Source organism: Panulirus ornatus, chromosome 23, assembly GCF_036320965.1.
Source record: "Panulirus ornatus isolate Po-2019 chromosome 23, ASM3632096v1, whole genome shotgun sequence".
Taxonomy (NCBI): domain Eukaryota; kingdom Metazoa; phylum Arthropoda; class Malacostraca; order Decapoda; family Palinuridae; genus Panulirus; species Panulirus ornatus.
In genome coordinates, this window is record NC_092246.1 from 7,640,891 (window position 1) to 7,664,720 (window position 23,830).

General features: G+C 44.3%; 1 protein-coding gene across 1 annotated transcript in view; it reads left to right on the forward strand.

Moving 5' to 3' along the window:
- The first annotated feature begins 725 nt into the window (after positions 1–725).
- The window catches only part of LOC139756769 (probable 4-coumarate--CoA ligase 1), a 35,570-nt gene continuing 12,465 nt past the window's right edge, over positions 726–23,830 (forward strand). Inside the window, exons 1-6 of the mRNA XM_071676538.1 lie at positions 726–916; positions 14,658–14,745; positions 15,634–15,775; positions 16,639–16,846; positions 19,407–19,609; positions 19,933–20,077. Coding sequence (XP_071532639.1) covers positions 14,681–14,745; positions 15,634–15,775; positions 16,639–16,846; positions 19,407–19,609; positions 19,933–20,077 — 763 coding nt within the window. The 5' untranslated portion in view covers positions 726–916; positions 14,658–14,680. The remainder of the gene's footprint in view (positions 917–14,657; positions 14,746–15,633; positions 15,776–16,638; positions 16,847–19,406; positions 19,610–19,932; positions 20,078–23,830) is intronic.

A 23,830-nucleotide genomic window follows, 5' to 3' on the forward strand; every position in this document is an offset into this window, starting at 1 on the left:
TCTGAGCTATATCATCTTCTGTATATATAAACATCAGTATTTCATACATCATGAACCATTAATCTATTGCAGGTTCTCTCAATTTTCACTCAAGATGTTTCTATATCATATCCTAACCTGAAACTGAGTGTACTTTAGCTGCTAAATCCTCTACATCTATACATATCCCGCCAGTATCATACTGTATTCAGTATATGATGCATGTGCGTCCGTACGTTGAGCCTTTTAGTCCACTCATAATAAAGCATTACTCTCCATCGTACTGTTTGCATTGTACTTAAACTTTTTTTGTTACGTGAAATGTATATCGTGAAGCCCCTGTAGACAACTAGGATATACCTTTCGCTCGCAATGTCGAGGTATTGTACCCACGGTACACCTTGTTCTTGTCTACACCTACCAGTATAATCACCTGTGTTCTGTGTACCCATTCTGTGAAGTAAAGACCTCAAAAACCCAATGCATAAATATGGGATCCCATCTGGCATCACTGCTCAATGTATTCTTATCATGCGTCACCACATGGACATTTCGAATCATTATCACCTCTCCTCAACCTACCCCTTCATCAGCCACCAGTTAGTAACACTGAAGTTAACCCAATATCTATACTAACAATGAATAATGCTCGACATAAACAATAACAAAACAAAAAGGGGGGCCATTAAAAACACCACCCGATAACTCAGTATCATCAGACTTCTGGACGGAATTACCTCCACTACATAGTGGCGTGCGACACGGTATTCAGTGCAACGGCAGCAGAGGGAGTTCAGTGTCACACCACGCTATTCGTTCCTCACTCACACATACATATATATATATATATACCAAGGCTTTACGTAATTTTAAGTGTCATAATTCTCAGAGGGTGTATTTCTAGTGAACCACAGCGAGGAGATTTGACAAGAGAAGTGTAAGTATCGAATACAATATATGGTTTGTTTTTTCTCGAGTATGGTTTTTCCCAGAGAAGAAAATTGTACAAATTGTCTATAGTATTGTCATGTGTGTAACAGTTGATATTAGCCAGGCGACAGATGTTATTTGATTTTGTATAATAATCTGTTCAGCACTGTATACGTAAGTGTTAACTAATGAATGAGTTGCGACGAAAATCAATTGATGTCACGTGATTCGTACAATAAAGTTGTCATGTGATTTGTACAATAATCTGTTACGTGATTCGTATAATAATGCTGTCACGCGACTCGTATAATAATGTAACGTGATTGGTATAATAATGCTGTCACGTGACTCGTACAATAATGCTGTTACGTGATTCGTACAGTAATGCTGTTACGTGATTTGCAGAATAATGCTGTTACGTGATTTCATTTTCCCCGTGAAGTCATATGAATTATGTCATTATTATACTTTGTCGCTGTCTCCCGCGTTAGCGAGGTAGCGCAAGGAAGTAGACGAAAGAATGGCCCAACCCACCCACATACACATGTATATACATACACGTCCACACACACACACACACACACATATATATATATATATATATATATATATATATATATATATATATATATATATATATATATATATATACACACACACACACACACACACACACACAAATGTACATAATTCATACTTGCTGCCTCTATTCATAACCGTCGCCACCCCGCCACACATGAAATGACACCCCCCTCCCCCTGCACGCACGCGAGGTAGCGCTAGGAAACGACAACAAAGGCCACATCCGTTCACACGCAGTCTCTAGCTGCCATGTATAATGCACCAAACCACAGCTCCCTTTCCAATCCAGGCCTCACAAAACTTTCCAGCGTTTACCCCAGACGCTTCACATGCTCTGGTTCAATCCACTGACAGCATGTCGACCCCGGTATACCGGATCGTTCCAATTCACTCTTTTCCTTGCACGCCTTTCACCCTCTTGCATGATCGGGCCCCGATCGCTCAAAATATTTTTCACTCCATCTTTTCAACTCCAATTTGGTTTCCCACTTCTCGTTCCCTCCACCTCTGACACATATACCTCTTTGTCAGTCTTTCCTCTCATTTTCTCCATGTAACCAAACCATTTCAAAACGCCCTCTTCTGCTCTCTCAACTACTCTCTTTTTATTACCACACATCTCTCCTACCCTTTCATTACTTACTCGATCAAACCACCTCACACCACATATTGTCCTCAAACATCTCATTTCCAACACATCCACCCTCCTCCGCACAACTCTATCTATCGCCCATGCCTCACAACTATAAAACATTGTTGGAACCACTATTCCTTCAAACGTACCCATTTTTGCTCTCCTAGATACTGCTCTTGCCTTCCACTCGTTCTTCAGCGCTCCCAGAATCTTCGTCCCCTCCCCCACCTTGTGACTCACTTCCGCTTCCATGGTTCCATCTGCCAAATCCACTCCTAGATATCTAAAACACTTCATTTCCTCCAGTTTTTCTCCATTCAAACTTACCTCCCAACTGACTTGTCCCTCAACCCTACTGTACCTTGCTCGTATTCTCATTTACTCTCAGCTTTCTTCTTTCACACACTTTACCAAACTCTGTCACCAGCTTCTGCAGTTTCTCACCCGAATCAGCCACCAGCGCTGTATCATCAGAGAACAACTGACTCACTTCCCAAGCTCTCTCATCCACAACAGGCTGCATACTTGCCCCCGATCCAAAACTCTTGCATTCACCTCCCTAACAACCCCATCCATAAACAAATTAAAAAACCATGGAGAAGTCACGCACCCCCGCGGCAAACCGACATTCACTGGGAACCAATCACTTTCCTCTCTTCCTACTCGTACACATGCCTTACATCCTCGATAAAAACTTTTCACTGCTTCTAACAACTTGCCTCCCACACCATAAACTCTTAATACCTTCCACAGAGCATCTCTATTAACTCTATCATGTGCCTTCTCCAGATCCATAAATGCTGCATACAAATCCATTTGTTTTTCTAGGTATTTCTCACATACTTTCTTCAAAGCAAACACCTAATCCACACATCCTCTACCATTTCTGAAACCACATCCTCTGCCACTTCTGAAACTACACTGCTCTTCCCCAATCTGATGGTGTGTACATGCCTTCACTCTCTATCAATACCCTCCAGTATAATTTCCCAGGAATGCTCAACAATGTTATACCTCTGTTGTTTGAACACTCACCTTTATCCCCTTTGTCTTTGTACAATGGCACTATGCATGCATTCCGCGAATCCTCAGGCACTCCCCAACCAGTCAAGAGCACAGTCACCCCCTTTTTTAATAAATTCCACTGCATTACCATCCAAACCCGCCGCCTTGCCGGCTTTCATCTTCCTCAAAGCTTTCACTACCTCGTTTCTGTTTACCAAACCATTCTCCCCGACCCTCTCACTTCGCACACCACCTCAGCCATAACACCCTATATCTGCCACTCTGTCATCAAACACATTCAACAAACCTTCAAAATACTCACTCCATCCCCTTCTCATTTCACCACTACTTGTTACTACCTTCCCATTAGCACCCTTCACTGATGTTCCCATTTGTTCTCTTGTCTTACGCACTTTATTTACCTCCATCCAAAACTTTTTTTTTTTATTCTCCATAAAGTTAAACGATACTATCTTAACCCAACTTTCTTGACCTCCTGCCTCTTTATTTTATACATTTCCCATGATGATGATCAAGTAAGCCATAATTCAAAACCCCTTAATGAGAACATTAATGACCCAACTAGGCCAATGGACTGCCAAGCATAATGCGACCACTCACTTCCCTATAGACTAAGAAAAAACCACGAATATTCTTATATTTGATATCAGTCTACTGTCAGTATTAGAAATAATATGGCATGTATCCGAACACACCTGCTAATTATAAGTAAAACTGATTCATAAGTGTAAGGGAAATTTTAGGTAATGCACTTAAACACTTCAAAACAAGCAGTACACTGTAATTTCTGCCGCATACCATAATACTGACTAGCGGCTCTTTTTGGTCTTTTCATGGTACAAGTTCACTTCAGACAGCATCAACTAGTAACACATGTCCCGGTCAATTCAGTCTGTACGCGCACGGGGATCCGGGCGTGCGGCAGTCCTTGCTTAACGACGACCTACGTTCCCCAGGTCAGGTGGGCGTGTACGTGCATTATTCACGTGTGCGCCCGGCGTACGTCTTTGGTACAACTCACTGTTTCCGTCCACACAATGATAAAGATTCTCTTGAGGCTTATGTTGGCCTATGGCCCTTTACCATTGACACTCGACCCCCTACAGTTGCCCACTTGGAATTGAAATTATCAGTGTCTTTTGCAGACATATTATTGGCTCTTTACCCTTAAAGGAGGATGAGCGTTGCACACTTTATAGACATCCTGTGTAACAGAGCGAGGGATGGCTTACCGGGATTCCTGGTAAAAGTTAGCGTTACCTTCCCTGAGCTGGGCAAACTGTGGACATCGTGGTTGGATACTCACTACTGACCCGCTCGCTTCTGACCTACGTAATGTAGATGCCATATGTTGTATTACCAAGGCAATTACCTCAGTTTCCTTAGTTAATTACTCCACTAATTCACTTTTTTTCCACTTTGCCACATTCGATACATTTTCTTTGTCACAGTAATTGACACTTTCATTATGATACAGTCGAAAGTTTATTCACTACTGACTAAACAATTTTACAAGAATATCCTTAACCGGTAACTCTCGATGCGTGGGTGAGGCGGTGGTTCATAACCCTGGCGACGTAAGCCACTGCAGCGAGGTAGGCTTAATGTTTACACAACCCACCCTCCCACCCACACACACACACTTCTTATCTCCAAGCCTGAAGCGTCTTTATATATATATATATATATATATATATATATATATATATATATATATATATATATATATATATATTGGAAAGGATCACAATTTTGCGCTTGATCAAGTATATTCCTATGAGTCCATGGGGAATATGAAACACAGTAAGTTCCCAAATGCACTTTCGTGTAATAATCACATCATCAGGGGAGATACAAGAAAGAATTATAAATCGGTTGATAACATACAACGAAGAGACGTAGCTAGGATGCCATTTGGTAAACAAGTAACTACTCGAATGGAGGTCGGGTGTGTTCGAGTCTAGCAACAAGCGTATCATGTACTTATTATGTGGACGAGAAGGGGAACTGTTTGCAAGTTTTATCAATAATAAATCTATCCAATTTGTGTAAACATTCATTAATATTAAGTTTACAATTCTTTGTGTATTTAATAATAGAAGATTCGATGATATTTCCCCTGAGATGGCATTAACTGAGATGGCATTACTCCAGTCAGTACAATGATCTTAGTTTTTAACGTGATTAAACAAGGCATTTGATTCTTGTCCTGTTCTTATACTATATTTATGGTGCTTAAGTCTGACAGAAAGACCCTTCCTTACCAGTCTGCCCAACATAAAACTTAGATCACCATTTCCACATGATACTCTGTATATGCAGTTGAGAACGGTTTGCATCTCACGATATGTTTTGTTATGTACAAGCGTATCATTAACGTAACTAATAGTGACATTTCTGGGACACTGTGGAATCTATTTTAGTAATGCATCGATTAGTTCATTCAACAATTTTGGGGCTAAATGCATGTGGTCACTCTACTTCTGCAGCCTTGAAACAACACAGACGACTTTAATCAGAGAGATATCTGAGTATCCATTTCTGCTAACTCATAGAGGATAAGTTGTTTATTGACAATATCAAAGGCAGCTGTTAGGAAAGTAGTGATACGGTTGTGTATCCTTTTTACCATGTGTGAAACCATTAATTTTAGGTGACATATGGTCGTTGATTCTATGTAGTAGTCGGTTTAACAGCAGCATCCTCTCAAAACGTTTTGCTTAGACAGTTGGTCAATAAGGTTGGGGGGCGAAATTCAACAATGTACAAACAGAACACTTGGCACCGTAACACTGGGCTGAAGTAGCACTCGGTCAGTGATGTAGATTAGATGACAGAACGACGTTCCATGAAGAGCTCTGCCATCACCTCCAAGTACCTGTCCTAGTGAAAATAATTCTATGGCTTTTTTTTCTCTCTCTCTGTGACCACATTAACACTTATCATCCATACTGGTGGTTGTGATCGTCTTTTGTTTATGCTCCTGCACCTTGTTATGCACATGAGCTGATATACTGTTGTGACATGTGAGTGGTGTAACACTAGTGATGAGGCGTCCTTGGGAAGCCACCGCAAGTGACGTAGACCGAATCCTGGATTCTGACTTAGTCATCCTAGATTCCTTAATGTTATGGGAAGTCCTTGTTTTGTACATTCTGTTTCTCAAGTGCTTATGTATCTTTGTTTTGTACATTCTATACTACTGTGACCACTTTAACAATCATCCTAGATTCCTTAATGTTCTGTGAAGTCCTTGTTTAGTACATTCTGGTTCTCAAGTGCTGATGTAACTTTGTTTTGTACATTCTGGACTACTCTGACCACATTAACACTTATCTATACTGAGTGGTTGTGATTAGTCATTTGTTTATGCTCCTGCAGCTTGTTGAGCATGAGCTGATATTATGATGTGCCATGTATATGATCTAACACTATCAGTTTCTGTCCAAGAAACTTTATTAATAATAGTAATAATAATAATGACAATAGTAATGATAATAATAATAATAATAATAATAATAATAATAATAATAATGTTGTATGGTTGCGAGGCGTGGACTATGGATAGAGTTGTGCGCAGGAGGATGGATGTGCTGGAAATGAGATGTTTGAGGACAATGTGTGGTGTGAGGTGGTTTGATCGAGTAAGTAACGTAAGGGTAAGAGAGATGTGTGGAAATAAAAAGAGCGTGGTTGAGAGAGCAGAAGAGGGTGTTTTGAAATGGTTTGGTCACATGGAGAGAATGAGTGAGGAAAGATTGACCAAGAGGATATATGTGTCGGAGGTGGAGGGAACGAGGAGAAGAGGGAGACCAAATTGGAGGTGGAAAGATGGAGTGAAAAAGATTTTGTGTGATCGGGGCCTGAACATGCAGGAGGGTGAAAGGAGGGCAAAGAATAGAGTGAATTGGAGCGATGTGGTATACCGGGGTTGACGTGCTGTCAGTGGATTGAATCAAGGCATGTGTATGGGGGTGGGTTGGGCCATTTCTTTCGTCTGTTTCCTTGCGCTACCTCGCAAACGCGGGAGACAGCGACAAAAAAAATAATAATAATAATAATATAATGATAATAATGATAATAATAGTAATAATAATAATGATAATCTGGTACGTCCAAGAGAAGAAACAATTCGAAGCGCATTTTTTTTCGCTATTTTAGTAAGTTTTTAAATTTGAGTTGGCAACTCTGTCTGTCGGCAGAAGCGTTAAGTTCTCGACCTGTCAACACCCTCTCCTATATCACTAATCTTGCTTGTTTATCTCGTGTGTTTGTGTCCAAACACACGTCTTCACCAGCGTCTTGGTTTCACCATTCCTACATGGCGCACCGAGTAAGGCCAAGGAGTGGTGTCAAAAGACTGACACACTGACGCAAGATATTGCTAGCCACCATAGGACGCCGTAACTAACCCCCTAGGTGATGCCCATGTCCACGCGCTGCCGACCAGCACTGCCCGTGCCATTCGCCTTCCCTGAGCGTCTGTGGTCTGCCCTGACCTGCCCAGATGTCTCTCGCACTTGACTGTACTGGCTTTAGGTTGACACTTTTCCCCTGCTCACCCCAGGTGTTGTTGATGTGTTTCCCCGACGCCAGTGAATCATTGTCCCCGCAGCTGATGTTGCGACGCCCAGCAATCCCACGCAAGCAAGGGAAAAGTGGTCGTCGGTTGAGTTCAAGTGAGACGGGGAGAGGCAGGCAAGCATTCGGCGCCGCCGCCGACGCCACGTCACCGCTGTAGAGATTGGCAGCTATGATGGAGGGCCCAGCAACAGCTCGCCACTCAACAACTTCAGCAGCAACAGCGGCTTCAAGACATGATGCAACAGGTGCCCACCCGTTCCGCAGTGGCCGAGCAGACGACGGACACCAGCGGGGCTGAGGGGAATCCTGACGCCACGGAGGCCACACGCCTCGCCCGCCAGCCACCACCGGCCCAGCCTCACAAGCTCACGTGCAGCACTTCTCTCCGCGAATGTAAGTTGTGGAGTCGTGCTTGGTCGGACGACACAACACGCACACCTCAGGTCTTGTCTGACACCTGAGATGAGCATCACTATGGACCACGCCATCGCGGTTACCAACGACACCGATCTGGGTATGGGAGACATCCTTCAGCTCATCAAGGATCACCTCAAGCACCAGCGCAACTTAAACCTTACGTCGGGGTGCGCATCGAGGAACGCTATGGGCATGAAGGAGGCGGGAGGGGAGGCGGGGCCTTCGATGACTTCTACGTCGCCCTTAAGGAGGTTGGTGACGATGCAGGGTTGTGCGAACACTGCATTAGACGCCCTTCCAGTGACTCGCTTCACGTCAGGCATCCGAGATCAGGAAATTCGGTTGAAACTCCTGGCCATCAACCCTCCACCTGAACTGTCCGACACCCTGTCCTTGTGTCGCAGCGAGGCGTCAGCCGACAACACCGAGGCGGACCTGGCAGGCAAGTCAAACACTGTTCAGAAGATGTCAAAGCATCGCAAGCGCTCGATAACCCGCGCCACCAAACAACAAGCAGAACGCCGTCAGCAGTGTGTGGTGACTGTGGCGCGGCTGTACATCCTGAAGGACGAGAGAAGTGCTCCCATTGTGGCCACACGGACGGCACACTTCGAGAAGGTGTGTCGCCAGAAACTACAGGATCCGCAGAAACTCCGTGACAACAACAAGCCGACAAGTAAAGCTGGCCGTTGCCTGATGCTAGAGTGACGTCCACAGGTGCCCAGCCAAACATCGCGCGCCCGGTCAACGTCGGAGTGTTACTGCCCGACGGTTCACATCGAGGGACTCTGCTGTGCACGCCCGACACCGGCCCAGAAACGACAGCTGCAGCAGCTTGGTCTCCGCGAGTGTGACCTCTCCCCTCTGCAGAACGAGGAGGTTCTCTTGGCAAACAACTGTAAACTGTGGCATCATTCAAGGCAATTCTTACCCTGGGAGATGTGTCAGCCGACACCACCGTCGGACGTGACATAGACGAAGTCCTGCTCTCCTGGTATGACCCACATTATCATCCCTGCTACATAGCCCAAGCAGATTACATCGCTCCACGCCTGATGTCCGGCCGATGTTAACCCTGATGTCCTCAGCTCCTAGCAGTTGGAGGAGGATCGCCAGAAGCTTCTGAAAGAGTTCAAGGACGTCTTGGTGGACCCAGAGGTGTTCCGTAGGTGAACAGCTGCTGACCATGTCTGATCTGTTAGCTGTTCTCGCTCCCCGGGCCATCCCCCTAACCTGACTTGGGCTGGCCTAGCCTGCACCAGCCAGCGACAGCGGCAGACGCCCTCAGTTTCCCGTCTCAGCCCGCGGAATGATTTCGTGTGGACCCCCGACCACCACACATCATTCCAGAGTGAAACAACCCCTGACCTCGACTCCAGTTCTCGCCCACTTCGATCCCACTCTTCTTCCTACAGTTCTGCAGACAGACGTCCCTCGTCTGAAAGGTGTAGAATACGCCCTTCTTCGGCTCCACGGTGACAAGTGGCGGCTGATACAATGTGGCTAACGTTTTCTTCGTGACGTTGAGACTAGATGAGACTAGATATGCCATTGTGGTAGTGGAACTCATGGCAGCTGTGTGGGCCTTCAAATAGTGCCGCCTGTCCTTGCTGGGTCTACCACACTTCGATCACCTCGTCGCTCACAAGCCGTTGGTGGCCACTTTGAACCCACGTTTCCAGCGTCTAAATGAGGCGACGCAATTTTCCTTCACCACAGTATGGCTTGAAGGGAAGGAAGGAGCACACAGGAGGAGGAGGAGGAGGGGAAGGAGACGCGCTTTCCCTCACCCCTGTCGATGACTCGACCCCAGCAGACCTCGAAGCTGAGTTTGACATCTTACCTGTCCGTCTACGCATGGACGGTAGACCGCAGTTCTCCAGCTCCGAATTTCGTGCCTTCCTCAAGCGTTAGGGCGTGACTCGCCGCGTCTCATGACCGCATCACCCGCAAGCCAACGGTCATGTTGAGGCCTGTGTGAAGCAGGTGAAGCACCCACTTCCACCGAGGATTGCTGGAGGTACTCGCCACGACCCGCCTCTCTGACGGCCGGGCACCTGCTCAGATTCCTCCGCGGTCACCCGCTGCATACAGGCAGGCCAGCACACCGCCGATCCTTCATTTCCCAGTGGCAGGACGAGTGTGATACACGACAGCTCACACTGCAGCGGACGGTGGAGGAGCACTATAACAGCACCGCCTGCTCCTTGCCCACTCTCAAGCTTGGTGCAACTGTCCGCATACAAGATCCCGTCCCGAAGCGTCAAGACACAGCAGGGACAACAGTAGGTCGCCACTGGGACTACCACATCAAGCTGCCAAGTTGTAGAGTGTGTTGCAGCAACTGCTCATTCCTGAGGCCAGTCATCACGTCCCCCGCCCCTCCCTTGCCACCTACCCAACACTATCGTCCCAGACTTACTTGCCTCCTCACACGCCTGAGCCAAAGGGACAACAACAGCCCGGATGGAAGACGAGCTTAGGGTTTATACCCTCCATCTCCCCACCCCCAACCACCACCACCTCTCTCTCTCTCTCTCTCTCTCTCTCTCTCTCTCTCTCTCTCTCTCTCTCTCTCTCTGACACACACACATCATCCAATCGCATCTATCGCAGACGTAAGCCGCTTGAACGCCTGTCGTATATCCTCTCGTATGTCCCTACATGTAACGTTGATACGTGACGTATTACGCTCGTCTCCCTTTTGTTTTGAACGAGCGTCATGCGCTCTGGCGGCAGAAGGGAGAAGTTCTCCGGCAGTGAACTTGCTCCTTTGTTACGCTAGTCTTACTTGCGTATCTTGTTTGTATGTCTATACACGTCTTTACCAGTGTCTTCTCACAAGTTGGGGTGAGAGAGTATCATTAAATTTTAGGGAGAATAAAAAGATGTTTGGAAGGAGGTAAATAAAGTGCATAAGGCAAGGGAACAAATGGGAACATCGGTGAATGGGGCTAATGGAGAGGTAATAACAAGTAGTAGTGAAGTGAGAGGAGATGGAGTGAGTATTTTGAAGGTTTGTTGAATGTGTTTGATGATAGAGTGGCAGATATAGGGTGTTTTGGTCCAGGTGGTGTGCAAAGTGAGAGGGTCAGGGAGAATGATTGGGTAGATAAAGAAGAGGTAGTGAAAGCTCTGCGGAAAATGAAAGCCGGCAAGGCGACGGGTTTGGATGGTATTGCTGTGGAATGTAATAAAAAAGGAGGTGACTGTATTATTGACTGGTTGGAGAGGATATTCAATATATGTATGGTTCATGGTGGTGTCTGATATATATATATATATATATATATATATATATATATATATATATATATATATATATATATGAGAATGAGTGAGGAAGGATTAACAGAGTATGTGACAGAGGTGGAGGAAAGAAGTGGGGAACCAAACTGGAGGTGGAAGGATGGCGTGAAAAAGATTTTGAGCGATCGGGGCCTTAATATAAAAGGAGGTTGAAACGCGGAGGAATAGAATGAAGTGGTACGATGTAGTATACTGGCGTCAACGTGCTGTCTATGGACTGAACCATTGCATGTGAAACGTCCGGGTAAACTATTGAAAGGTCTGTGGGGCCTGAATGTGGCATAGGGAGCTGTGGTTTCGTTACGTAACACTTGACAGCTCGTGTGTAGATGGGAGAGAATGTGACTTTTCTAGATATTTTTTTCCTGACGCTACCTTGCTGACGCAAGGGTCGGCGATCGGGTTAAGGGGATGAAGAGAATGTATATTAATATTTCTTCTCTTTCGTGTATGTGTGATGATGGTTGGTTGAAAGGAATGTATCTTTGCAATACTTTATATCTTGTTGAAAACAAATATACGGAAATAGAAACTATAAAGATATATTTCATATATGACTGGAAATGAGAAAACCTTTAGAAAAACAGACGATCTTGTATATAAGACAAGTATGACGTGAGTTTGTTTAGCGTTATACATCAGGCACCGCACCCGCTGTGGCGCCGCGGTGATAGCAGGAAAATGTGTGTCTGAACCATAGTATATGTTCTGTGGAAATGAGCAAGGATATAATGATATAATAGACAACTGAAACCATATTCATCGCATGTAAGGTGTTATATTCCTATATTCTTCTTTACGGCAACACACACACACACACACACACACACTGATGACTCAACCTGCTGTGTGTGGAATAGGTCATCTGTATCATCTTGACTATAATACTTACGGGTCTGCTGTACATAGTTTTTGAAGCTCAGCTTGGGACGCAGATCTCCATAGAATTAGCCAGTGATGTTTTGGCTTTTGCTTAACAACCGCTTGTTAGCAACTCGGTAGTTGAGAGAATAATCTCTGTAGCTCTCAAGTGGTAAACTAAATGACGAAATCGGTACAGTCCTAGTCTGTGTTGGTGCCCATCCTTCAGTGTCGAGGAAAGTTAGGCTAGGATATGAACGTGCCTCCACGCATGGTCGACCCGTTCAATGGGGGTTGATATGGTTGATAACAATGGAAGAGGAGAACGTACCTTGTTGTTGTTGATGATGTCTTAGCGTACCTCATTGCGTCTCTCCACCGTCCGTCATATGAAAAGTTAATCTTTATTAAGACTAGGCTTCGTCGTACTGTATCATTGCAGGTTAATTTAATGTTTGATCCATTACAAATTCTTGTATGAAACATTTTTGGCCGAATTTCCCTGACATCTGTCGGAACTGTGTTGTTTTTGGCCGATTTGGCCGCGAGAATGCGCAGGATGTGGCCTAGATGCTTGTCGAACGTCTGGCAACCCTGCACACCACGGATTGCCACAAGGCCAGACTTGCACGAGGGTAGATTTTTTTTTGGTGAGGGAGCGACCTCGCCATCACTAGCCAGCTGCGTATATCTCGAGCACACACTGTTTACGGAAGGTTAAAGAGAGAGGAGGAGGAGGAGGAGGAGGAGGAGGAGGAGGAACCTGGGGGTTGGTGCCAGATCGGGCGCTCCAAGTGAAGAGGAAGATGAACACATTGCTTGTTATTAATACCTTAGGTTCTGTAAACAAAATCAGAAACATTAATTTGCCTTATCATGGACTCACTAGTTTTGATGTGAATTTCCCTTTTCAGTGAAGTACCCATTAATGAAACCATCACATATTGAAAGAGGAAATTGTCCCATCTCAGTCTTGACTTGCCCATAAAAGCTTTCATTGACTTAGTTAAACTTTGTATGTCTAATAATGCTTGCCAAGATGATGAAGGTAATTATTCTAGACTGCAATTTGGTGTAACTGTAACTGAGAAGTGTTATTGGCACCGTCATGCAGTACGCAGGGATGGCCACAAAAATGCGATCACTAAACATTGTCATGAAAATGATCACCTCATAGATATTTTTTACCCTCTGCTGATTATGCTACACGTAACGTTATTGAATCTGTCTTAATTGCTAATACTAAGAACTTTGATATGTCCCCAGGCAATTTGAAAGCCTATCCTAGCATTAGCCAAATCATTATGAGAGAATTGACAAAACACGAAAACAAAACAAAAAAGTTGTTCATAACACACCTAGCTGCCCAGGTCAACCCCCGCCACCTGGCCCTCCTTAATCACTCTCCCTCACAAGGGTTACGACCAGACATAGCTGACAGTGCTGGGCCTAGATGGATTGGTGTTGTACGGCGGGCACCAAGTGTGATGTTGACATTTAAATAACTTTGTTAAGTACTGGCAGCTGATGAGGTGGACTGTCTCCACGAAACATTTCGTGCCACATGGATAGAAGATTTACATGTTGAATAAACTTGTATGAACTCCTACTGAGATGCGATTTCACCTTCATACTATCATCACACACAAGTGTGATCATCATATCTCCAATATATATATATATATATATATATATATATATATATATATATATATATATATATATATATGTGTGTGTGTGTGTGTGTGTGTGTGTGTGTGTTGGAAAGGATCACAATTTTGCGCGCGCGCGCGTGTGTGTGTGTGTGTGTGTGTGTGTGTAGGGCTTTTGCTGACCATGAGTCAGCACGAGCTCAAACGGGCGTTGCAGGCGGGCCATACTCAACCCAGATGTTCATTATCCTATCAGAGCTGGTTAATAAAGGGGCACCTGGCTTTAGCTGGGGTGTGTGTGTGTGTGTGTGTGTGTGTGTGTGTGTGTGTGTGTGTGTGTGTGTGTATAGGAGTAAAGACATGGTACATATATACGTGCGTTATTTTAGGGTTGGGCAATACGAGTGTAAACTCTCGTTTACATATCAAGTGCAACTGCACGTCGTAATCACACACACACACACACACACACACACAGAACTAGGAGCCATACTCTTCCATGTGAACAATACAAAACTCATAACATCACAGTTAGGATATATTTGTTCATTGTTATTGGCTCTTACCTGCAGTGCTCTTAACCAGAAGTTGTCGTGGGTGACCCATATATGACCTTACCCTGGAGGGTCACCACCCGTGTAGGTGTGTGATGTAGTGTAACCAAATATGTGTTTTCGGCACAGGTGCTGTTGAGGTTATCTTCACGATGCAGCTGCCGGGGATGGTGAGGTCAGCAAGAGTGGTGTTGCTCCGCTCCAACCATGTCATAAGGTGAGCCATCTTTCCAACAAGTGACGCTATTGTCTTGACCTATAACCCATGTTGTACTTAACACCTATAATCCATGTTGTACTTAACACTCATCATTGTTATCTTAACCTATAACCCATGTTGTACTTAACACCTATAACCCATGTTGTACTTATCTTAACACTCATCATTGTTATCATGACCTATAACCCATGTTGTACTTAACACTCATCATTGTTATCTTGACCTATAACCCATGTACTTAACACTTATCATTGTTATCTTGTCCTGAGCCTTGTATTATCAGTGTTATCAGTTTACATCTTGTGATCGCTGTTATAATAGGTTTACTTGTGTAGTTTACGTCTATCATCACACATCCTTTGAGATTTTTTGTTTGAAGTTTACAACTCGTGTTTATATATATATATATATATATATATATATATATATATGTGTGTGTGTGTGTGTGTGTATGTGTGTGTGTGTGTGTGTGTGTGTAGACCTAACTTGTAAAGTTAGAAAGATCTTCTACAATAAGATGAGAGACGGAAGACGATTCCACAGTTTAGTTGGATGAGGGAAGGAGGCGTCACATCATGTTATCCCTGAGTGGCTTGTCTCCACAGTGGGAAAGCAGGAGACAGAGGGATGCCACAAGGCAAAACCCTCGACACTCGTATATCCCAACCATTTCTAGGAACACTTCCTTGATCCTAACAGAAGGACACCTCCAGTCATAGTGGCAGTGAGGATGGTCAGCCCACATTACTTTCATCACTGGGGAATAACTTAGATTCCATTCTATGCAGTGGTAGTGCCTCTCCACGTTCCTCCCTCGTAGGAAGTTAATGACAAGTATTTCGTCAGTGGTTTTGGCTGACTGTTATATTACCTTCCCGCACACAGGGCCTCAGCCACATCCCTGAGCACCACCTCGTCTTGTCATAACATTATTAGGTCGGTGGTCCCAGAAATCGTCCTGCCAAGTGGTAACCTGGCCAGCTACGTCCTCAAAGACTCTCACAAGTGGGCAGACAAGACTGCTGCGGTAAGGAGCGCATCCTCTTTAATACTTATCATAATAATTAGCGCTTTCGTGTATTCTTCATCCATCTTCAGTTGCATATTTTATAGTTACACTTGAATATCATATCTATTGCTGATGTTTTTTTGTGTGTGTGTTTTTTTCTTCATTTCTTTCATTTGCAATTTTTCCTGGTATATTTTTGTGCTGACACTAATCCACTTCTATTCTCATCATTTATCATTTCATAACTAGGTCCATCATTTATGGTTATCAGTTAACTAGTAATTAATCTTTTGAAAGAATGAAATTCATTATTCACTGTATGATTTTTTTTCTGTATCTTGTTTGATATTTAGATAATTAGGATAGAATACAGTGAATTCTAATTGGACGATAATAGGTCAATTTCTCTTTTGAAATTACTTTTTCATTTTCTATTATGAGTGTTTTAAATCCTTTTTCATACCTCTCATCTGCCTTGACCTACATCAGTGTATAATTTAGCTACTGTGTGGCATTTGGTCCCTCCCTCACCGTGTCGTGAAGGTGCCCCGTGTTGATTGGCTAACGGGACGTTAGAGAGAGAGAGAGAGAGAGAGAGAGAGAGAGAGAGAGAGAGAGAGAGAGAGAGAGAGAGAGAGAGAGAGAGAGAAGTTTCCTGTGGGGTGGGGTGGTACCGAGAATAGATGAAGGGAGGAGAGTATGAATATGTACATGTGTATGTATGTATATGGCTGTGTATGTGTATGTACTTGTATATATATATATATATGTGTATATGAGTGGATGGGTCTTCGTCTCTTTCCTGGCCCTACCTCGCTAAAGCGGGAAACCGCAATCAAATATGATAAAAAAAGAAAGATAATCCATATACTTGCTTCCAGGAGTGTACAGCCACGGGTCGTGCATACACGTATGCTCAAATGGTGGACCGAGTCGCCCGGTGGGGTGGGGCTCTGACCAAACTTGGCCTCAAGAAGGGCGATGTCTTGGCCATAATGATGTTGAACTGCCCGGAGTATCCCATTGTGACTCTGGGTGCCGTCAGTATTGGCGTTTCTGTCTCTTTCATTAACACCATCTACACTGTAGGTAAGTCTTACGTGACGTAGGGGACACCTTCCTCTTATTCGACATGGTAAAGTCGATGGCACAACGTTAAGTCACGGTGTATAAGATGATGTATTGTAATGTTTAGAAAACTGGGTGTTTGGCTGTAGAATGTTGATCCATGGTTAAGCTACAGAAGTGTGAGACGTAGCAAGTGTTCTGCTGTAAGGATCAGTCTTGGTGTCAATTGTATTTGTGTTGTATATACATAGGGGTGACATTTTGATATTTGGTTGTCTTGTAACATATCCAGATGTGTAGGCTGGCATCAAAGCTACAGTAGAAACGTAATATCTACCCTGACAAGCCAACAGACACACTGATGATCTATAGACCAACTGGTGGTAAATGAATTTATCAGTAAAAGGAAAAGTTTCACAAAACAGCGCTAAAGACAAGCAGGAGAGCTGTATGAAATGTGTGATCTGCAAAATGTCAATAAGAAAAAAGGACTTAGGTTTAGTTATGTACAATAACCTGAAGCTGTGTGCAGTGAATTATGCGTAGAATGAGTCAAAATGATTGAGGATATTATAGGCTTCACCGGCAGGGCCTTTACGTACATTCATATTTAAACATTTAATCCCCACTTAACACTTCGGTGGCGCATCTCCCGAGCTGACTACTGTGTCCACTTGTGGTCACATGAGACGACTCGCAGAGTGAATGGAGACAACAGGACAGTCAGCTATCAGTATGACACCCAGTGTGAGTAACAAGTCGTGGGAGAAACGCCTGGAAGACTTCGATTTATTCAGCTTGAAAAAAAAAGAAGAGGGAGGCGAACATGTGATGCAACAGTTCAAAATGACTGATGGCTGTTCAAGGCAAACATTATACAAACACGTGAGCAAACATTTGAACTTCTTCACGTGAGGCAATGTACTGTTTCTTGAACGGAGTGGGTAACATGGAGTGATTTTTCAGTAGAGGCAGGCAACACCATAGAGGAATCTCCTATATGTTTAGCTTCACGTCCGCACGCCTTTTGGTATTTCTCGTCCGTTTCTGATCTGCCATTACAAACACCTTTGGAAGGACCCAGTGGTCGTCTACTACTGTTTGCCTTCATTTCTATATGAATGATATCGTGTTGGTACAGTGTGTCACAGAAGGAGGCCTAGTAAGAGTCACATAAATAGACCAGTTCGATTATGTTTCCTCGAGGGTCGTCTGACCATATCAGTGACAGAATTAGCACCTTGATTTTGTAAGTGTCCCTTTATGATACCCCATGATAAATCGTTTTTTATTGTGTGTTATTCTGAAGTTATGAAACTAGGTTGTTGGTCCATGTTTAAGCTGTCATTGTGTATTGTGAATGTCATTTATACATGATTTAAATGCTTACAGAAGAGCCTTTAGTACTGCATCAGTATATGTCACAATTATCTAAAAGCAGAAAGTCGCTTGTTGCCGAGAGTATAGAAATTCTCCAAATACATTAATGATCATGATATTTTTCAACCGAGGAATATCCAGCGTCTTGTGTATTAGATACTGAAGTAGATAATAACAGATATGAAATTCTGTTGACATGTATTCATCCTAAGATGAAGAGGAATGACAACTCCCATCTTGTTCCTGATGATCATTCGAGGAGAGAGGAACCGCCACTCACTTGATAAACCTGTTCATCCTTGACACCATTCAGAGCATTGCGAGGTCGGTATCTCAGACCATACTGTCTGCATTAACCATCTCCTCAGTAACCCCCCTCCTCCATCTAACCGCGACTCTCATACTATAAAGAGAACTTCTTTAACGTCTTTTTTTTTTTTTTCTAGATTCGTTTCTTGCTTGATTTCATGTTATGTCCTCCGGTTGCTTTATCCCTCCATTTCTCTAAGCGTTGTTCACTGTCCATGTCATCAGTTTGTTTTAACAGCTCAAAGATTGGGATGAAGACCTTCTCTCTCTTTCCCTCTTCTTCTTCGAGGTTGGGCAAATGTGAAGTCTTGAGCCTCCTTTTGTGCATCTTTCTTGCTTTCCTTTGAACTTTTCTCTATTGATTTGTTCTCACTTCTCTAGGTTCCGCGACCAAACACGAGAAGCAGATTGTAGCTTTGGCCTCATTTAAGATATGAACAGCTTTTGTTATGTGAGTATGATGGATGATAGGGATTTTATTTATTCATCTTTTTTTTTCCTTTTTGCTTAGGATACCACTTGCTTCATGAACTGTCCTCGGTGCAAACGAAGTCTTGAAGTCTTGAAGAAATTTACAAAACAGGTTACCACGAACACCTCATTCTTAATGTTCCTTCATACCATACCACGAACACCTCATTTTTAATGTTCCTTCATACCATACCACGAACACCTCATTCTTAATGTTCCTTCATACCATACCACGAACACCTCATTCTTAATGTTCCTTCATACCATACCACGAACACCTCATTCTTAATGTACCTTCATACCATACCACGAACACCTCATTCTTAATGTTCCTTCATACCATACCACGAACACCTCATTCTTAATGTACCTTCATACCATACCACGAACACCTCATTCTTAATTTTCCTTCATACCACAGAGGAAATCCACCGACAGCTCGTAAACAGTGAACCTAAAGTGGTGGTCAGTGACACCTCTCTGGAGGATAAGGTTCAGGCTGCCCTGCTTCTCTACAAGAAACCCACACCAGTAGTGATCAATGGCCCTTCCTCCATCTCAGGGGCATATGACTTACGCCAGATCCTGGAAGACAGGACCATCGCTTTCGCTGACCCAGTGGAGGTTCGTAGTGCATTTGGTCATTGTGATATTTCAGAGGAAATCTATGCTAACCGTAAGGGAAGTTGATGATGCTTGGAATGATAAACACATAACGTGAAATGGTACGTTTTCTTTAATAAGCTCATTACATGAAATGGTACGTTTTCTGTAATAAGCTCATTACATGAAATGGTACGTTTTCTGTAATAAACACATTGCTTGAAATGATAACGTTTTCTGTGACTAGACATTTTGCAACTCGAGGTAGTAAGACTCGACTATTTTTTCCCGTTACTACAATTTTTGTTTTTTTCTCTTCTCATCTTCATCTGTACTGCATCTAGGTTTGTGGTAAGGACAGGGCGTTCATGCCTTACTCCAGTGGAACTACCGGACATCCCAAGGGAGTGGTCCTCTCGCATGACGCTGTCTCTTCCAATATTGCCATGATCTCACACCCTCACAACTTCCTTCACTATGAGACAACAGGTGAGTACCTGAACCTTGGTTGATGAGGCTACTCCTCTCTGTGATTTAAGATCAGCTAAGTTTAGCAATTTATTTTTGACTGTGATTCAATGAATGAATGAATGATGATAGAAAAGTCCCTTCCGAGGAGGGGCGGGAAAAGAGAGGCGGGGAAAGAGCAAGAAATTGTTAGAGGAAGTGAATTTTAGTGGGAGGAAAAGGGCCAGAGGTCAACCCAGCTTGCATTGGAAGAAATATGCTGATGAGAGCGGAGGCCAAGGGTTTTATTTTTTTTTTTTTTTTGAGGAGATGGATCAGATGTCTGACTGATGGCCACTGATGTTACCAAGGCTCTCCCTCCACGGACTTAGCAGTAAGATCTATAGAGGTTTTTAGTTCGTTAATATATCGGCACTGGATGTTGTCCAGGTTGTATATTGAACATGTTACCTGGGTGGTCTATTCCCAGGAGATTGTTGAAGTAATCAATGCAGTGAGTGTGATGAATTTGAAATCGCTCTACTTGTCTTTCAAACAGTTCACTCCAGTAGATGTTTAGAGGAGGGATTCGTGCTCTCTCGTGAAGTTCTGTGTTCCTGACGAACTCGTGCCATTTGATGTTAAAAATCCAACGTAGAGCTTTGTTCTGGATGATTTGGAGTGCACGGATGTTGGATTTGGCTCCGAGTTCGAGAGCTGAGGGGGCGTATGTGATAAGAGGTCGTATTAATGCTTTGTAGAGGTGCACTTTGGTTTTGAATTGCGCCTCTCTGAATCTATACAATTTCGCGAGCTCCGCTCTCGCGATTGCCGCCCTGGATTGTAGATGGTGGTTCATTCTCAGGTGTACATCATAGTTTAGGCCCAGGACAATGGTGGTGTTTCAGATAGGAATGGGTACCTGACGGTGTATACGGGAGTGTAGGTAGACATTAGTTATGTTGTATCTCTGACGTACATTAAAGTCGGATATGTTGGATTTTGCAGGATTTGTTTTGATCCTCCATTATAACTCCCAGAGCGAAACGTGGTCAATTTCCTGTTGGGTTCTATTGATTAAGTGAGTGAGGGTTCTGGCTCTGATTAGCTGCGTGACATCATCTGCATACTGGAGAGTGATGGAGTCCGGGTGTATAGGATTGGGAAGATCATTTGAGTAGAGTGTGTAGAGAGTGGGGGCCAGCACGGAGCCTTGGGGTACACCGGCATTAAGGAAGAAGTAATTTGAGTAAGTGTTTCTGTATTTGATTCGGGTTTTTCTGTTACTAAGATAGTTAGAGAGAAGCTTAATGGTGGGGCGTGGGAGCTGGAATTGGGTGCTTAGTTTGTACCTCAATCCATCGTGCCACACGGTGTCAAAGGCTTTTTCAACATCTTTTGTGATGAGTGCGGTCATTTTGTGTGGCCGCGTGTTGTTTCTTATGGAGTTCGTAATGTGTGGAGCGGTTGGTGAAAGCCAAACTGTTTGTGTGAGAGTAGGTTGTTGTTTGTGAGGAGTTGTCTAAGTCTGTTGTTTATAATTCTTTCAAATGTCTTCCCAATGGACTCCAGTAGGCTGATGGGTCTGTAGTTCATGGGGTCTCTGTTGGTTTTGTTGGGTTTGGGAATCATTGTGGTTGTTGCTGTTTTGAAAGCCGCGGGAAAATAGCCGGAGGCTAGTGCCGCGTTGAAGAGGGAGGTGATGGCTCTAATTGTGTTGTTGGAGAGATGTGTGAGTAGTTGGTAACCAATGCCTGAGTTACCTGGGGCTACTTTGGGTGATTTAAGGAGGAGGAATTTGACCTCGATCGATCTTATGGGAGTTGTGAGTAGGTGGTCGCGTGAAAGCGATTGGAGATGTATGATCTGTTCTGGGTAGAAGTGAGTGGGTCTGTTTTGTATGTGTTGTGTGACAAGTAAGGTCCAAGGAAGTTAAGACGTTTGTAAGAGTATAGAGTGAATAAGTCATCACCATGAGAATTGTTTCTGTTGTGGTGGAAGGTTCTGTGTTGGGCGTTGAGGTCAGCTAGAAGGTAGACTGGGATATGTGTGTGATTGAAGACTGTGTAGAGATCATGAAGTGGAATGGTAGTGTTGGGTCGAGAGTATGTGGTGCAGAAGATAATCAAGCCATGTATTGTGTTTATCTTGACTGCTAGAAAGTGTTCGTATTGCCATGAGGTGGCGAGGTATTCGTGTTCGACGGTGTTGCGTGTGAGAATGGCGACTCCCTCGTGTCTACTGTCTGGAGACTGTCGTGATGTGTACCCGTGATGTCTAATCTTGTACCCGTTGGTGATGCATGTGCTGTTAAGTATCACAACATCGGGTCTCTTCTCTTTGAGAAGTGTGGCAATCAGGTAACGGTTACTGCGATAGCTACGCACGTTAGATTGTAAGATCTTAAGCATTTACGATTTTTGGAAGTTCGGCGGCCATCTGAGTTTAGTGTCGAGGGTCGTTGTCCCACCATTGAGGTGTCTAACATTCAACATGCTTCTGGTAACGAGTCGGGAGTTATCTGGTGAGGGTTGAGGGGGGGGGGGGGAGAGGAGAGGTGAGAGGGGAGGAGAGAGGGGAGGTGAGAGGGGAGGAGAGAGGGGAGGTGAGAGAGGAGGGGAGAGGGGAGGTGAGAGGGTGTACGTCGACTATTTGAATGTCGGGTTCGACCAGAGGAGGGTTGTCAGGTATGTCGATAAGGTCAGGTTCTGGGGCAACTCTGGGAGGGTTAGGCGCAGGTAGGGAGGGTGTGGGTGGAGGGGGGGATTGGTGTGTGGAGGTTCAGGGGGGACAGTAGGATTGTTGGTGTTGGGTTGGGGGGTTGTGGATGGAGTTGTGTTAGGGGGGACGGAGGGGGTATTGGAAGTTGGGAGGGTGACAGGTTGGGTTGTTGGGGGAGAGTTGGGAGTGTTGCTGGGGGATACGGTTTCGTTAGGGGTCAGGGTGGCTGACAAGACAGGGGTCGGAGAGGGATGGTTGTTGGAAGTGGAGCTGAGGAGTTCAGGTGGAGTTTGTACATTTGGTAAGTTGTTGTGAGCAAGCAACAAGTCGAAAATTCGAATAAACTCCGACTTATCTTCCCCGCTCAGGAATAATGCCTTAAGGTAGCACGCGTGCATCCTGCCTTGTAGGGTGAGGAGGTCTGAGGAGTTCGTGGATGGGGTAGGAGAGGCTTGGGTGGCAGGGGGAGGAGCAGCAGCAGCAGCCACTGTAGCGTAGAGGTTAGGGTTTGTGGAAGGAGGTGAGTCGGATTTTTGTGCTTGACGCACTGCACGAAGTTGCTTCTTTTTACTTGGGCACAGTCCAGATACAGCAACGTGATTGCCTTTGCAGGTGATGCACTTCGCTGTCTGAACCTTGCATTCACGGTAACCATGACCAGTTTCCGCGCATGCGCTACAGGTTTGGTGGGGTTCCTTACAGTTCTTCGTTTCGTGTCCGAATTGCAAGCATTTAACGCATTGCCGGACGTCGATAAATTTTTCCTTTTTTAGGGATTTTGCGGCATCGAGATCATGGGAAACAGGATTCCTCGAGAGAGCAGGCGATCGGCCTCGGTCGGATTGGTGCATTGAATTTTTAGTGTCCTGGAGTTACTGGGTTTGTAAACACTAATGACGTTAACTTCGTTATTTTCGCCATTGATGGCTTCAGCAATCTCCGAGGGGCTGAGGGACAAGATAGATGCATCGACATTATAAGCAACAACGGTGCATCTAGCTTGAAGGGGGGCAGCGGTCTTGAACGATTTGGTAGTGATTTTTAGAAAGAACGTCGAGGAGTGGCTTGGATAGG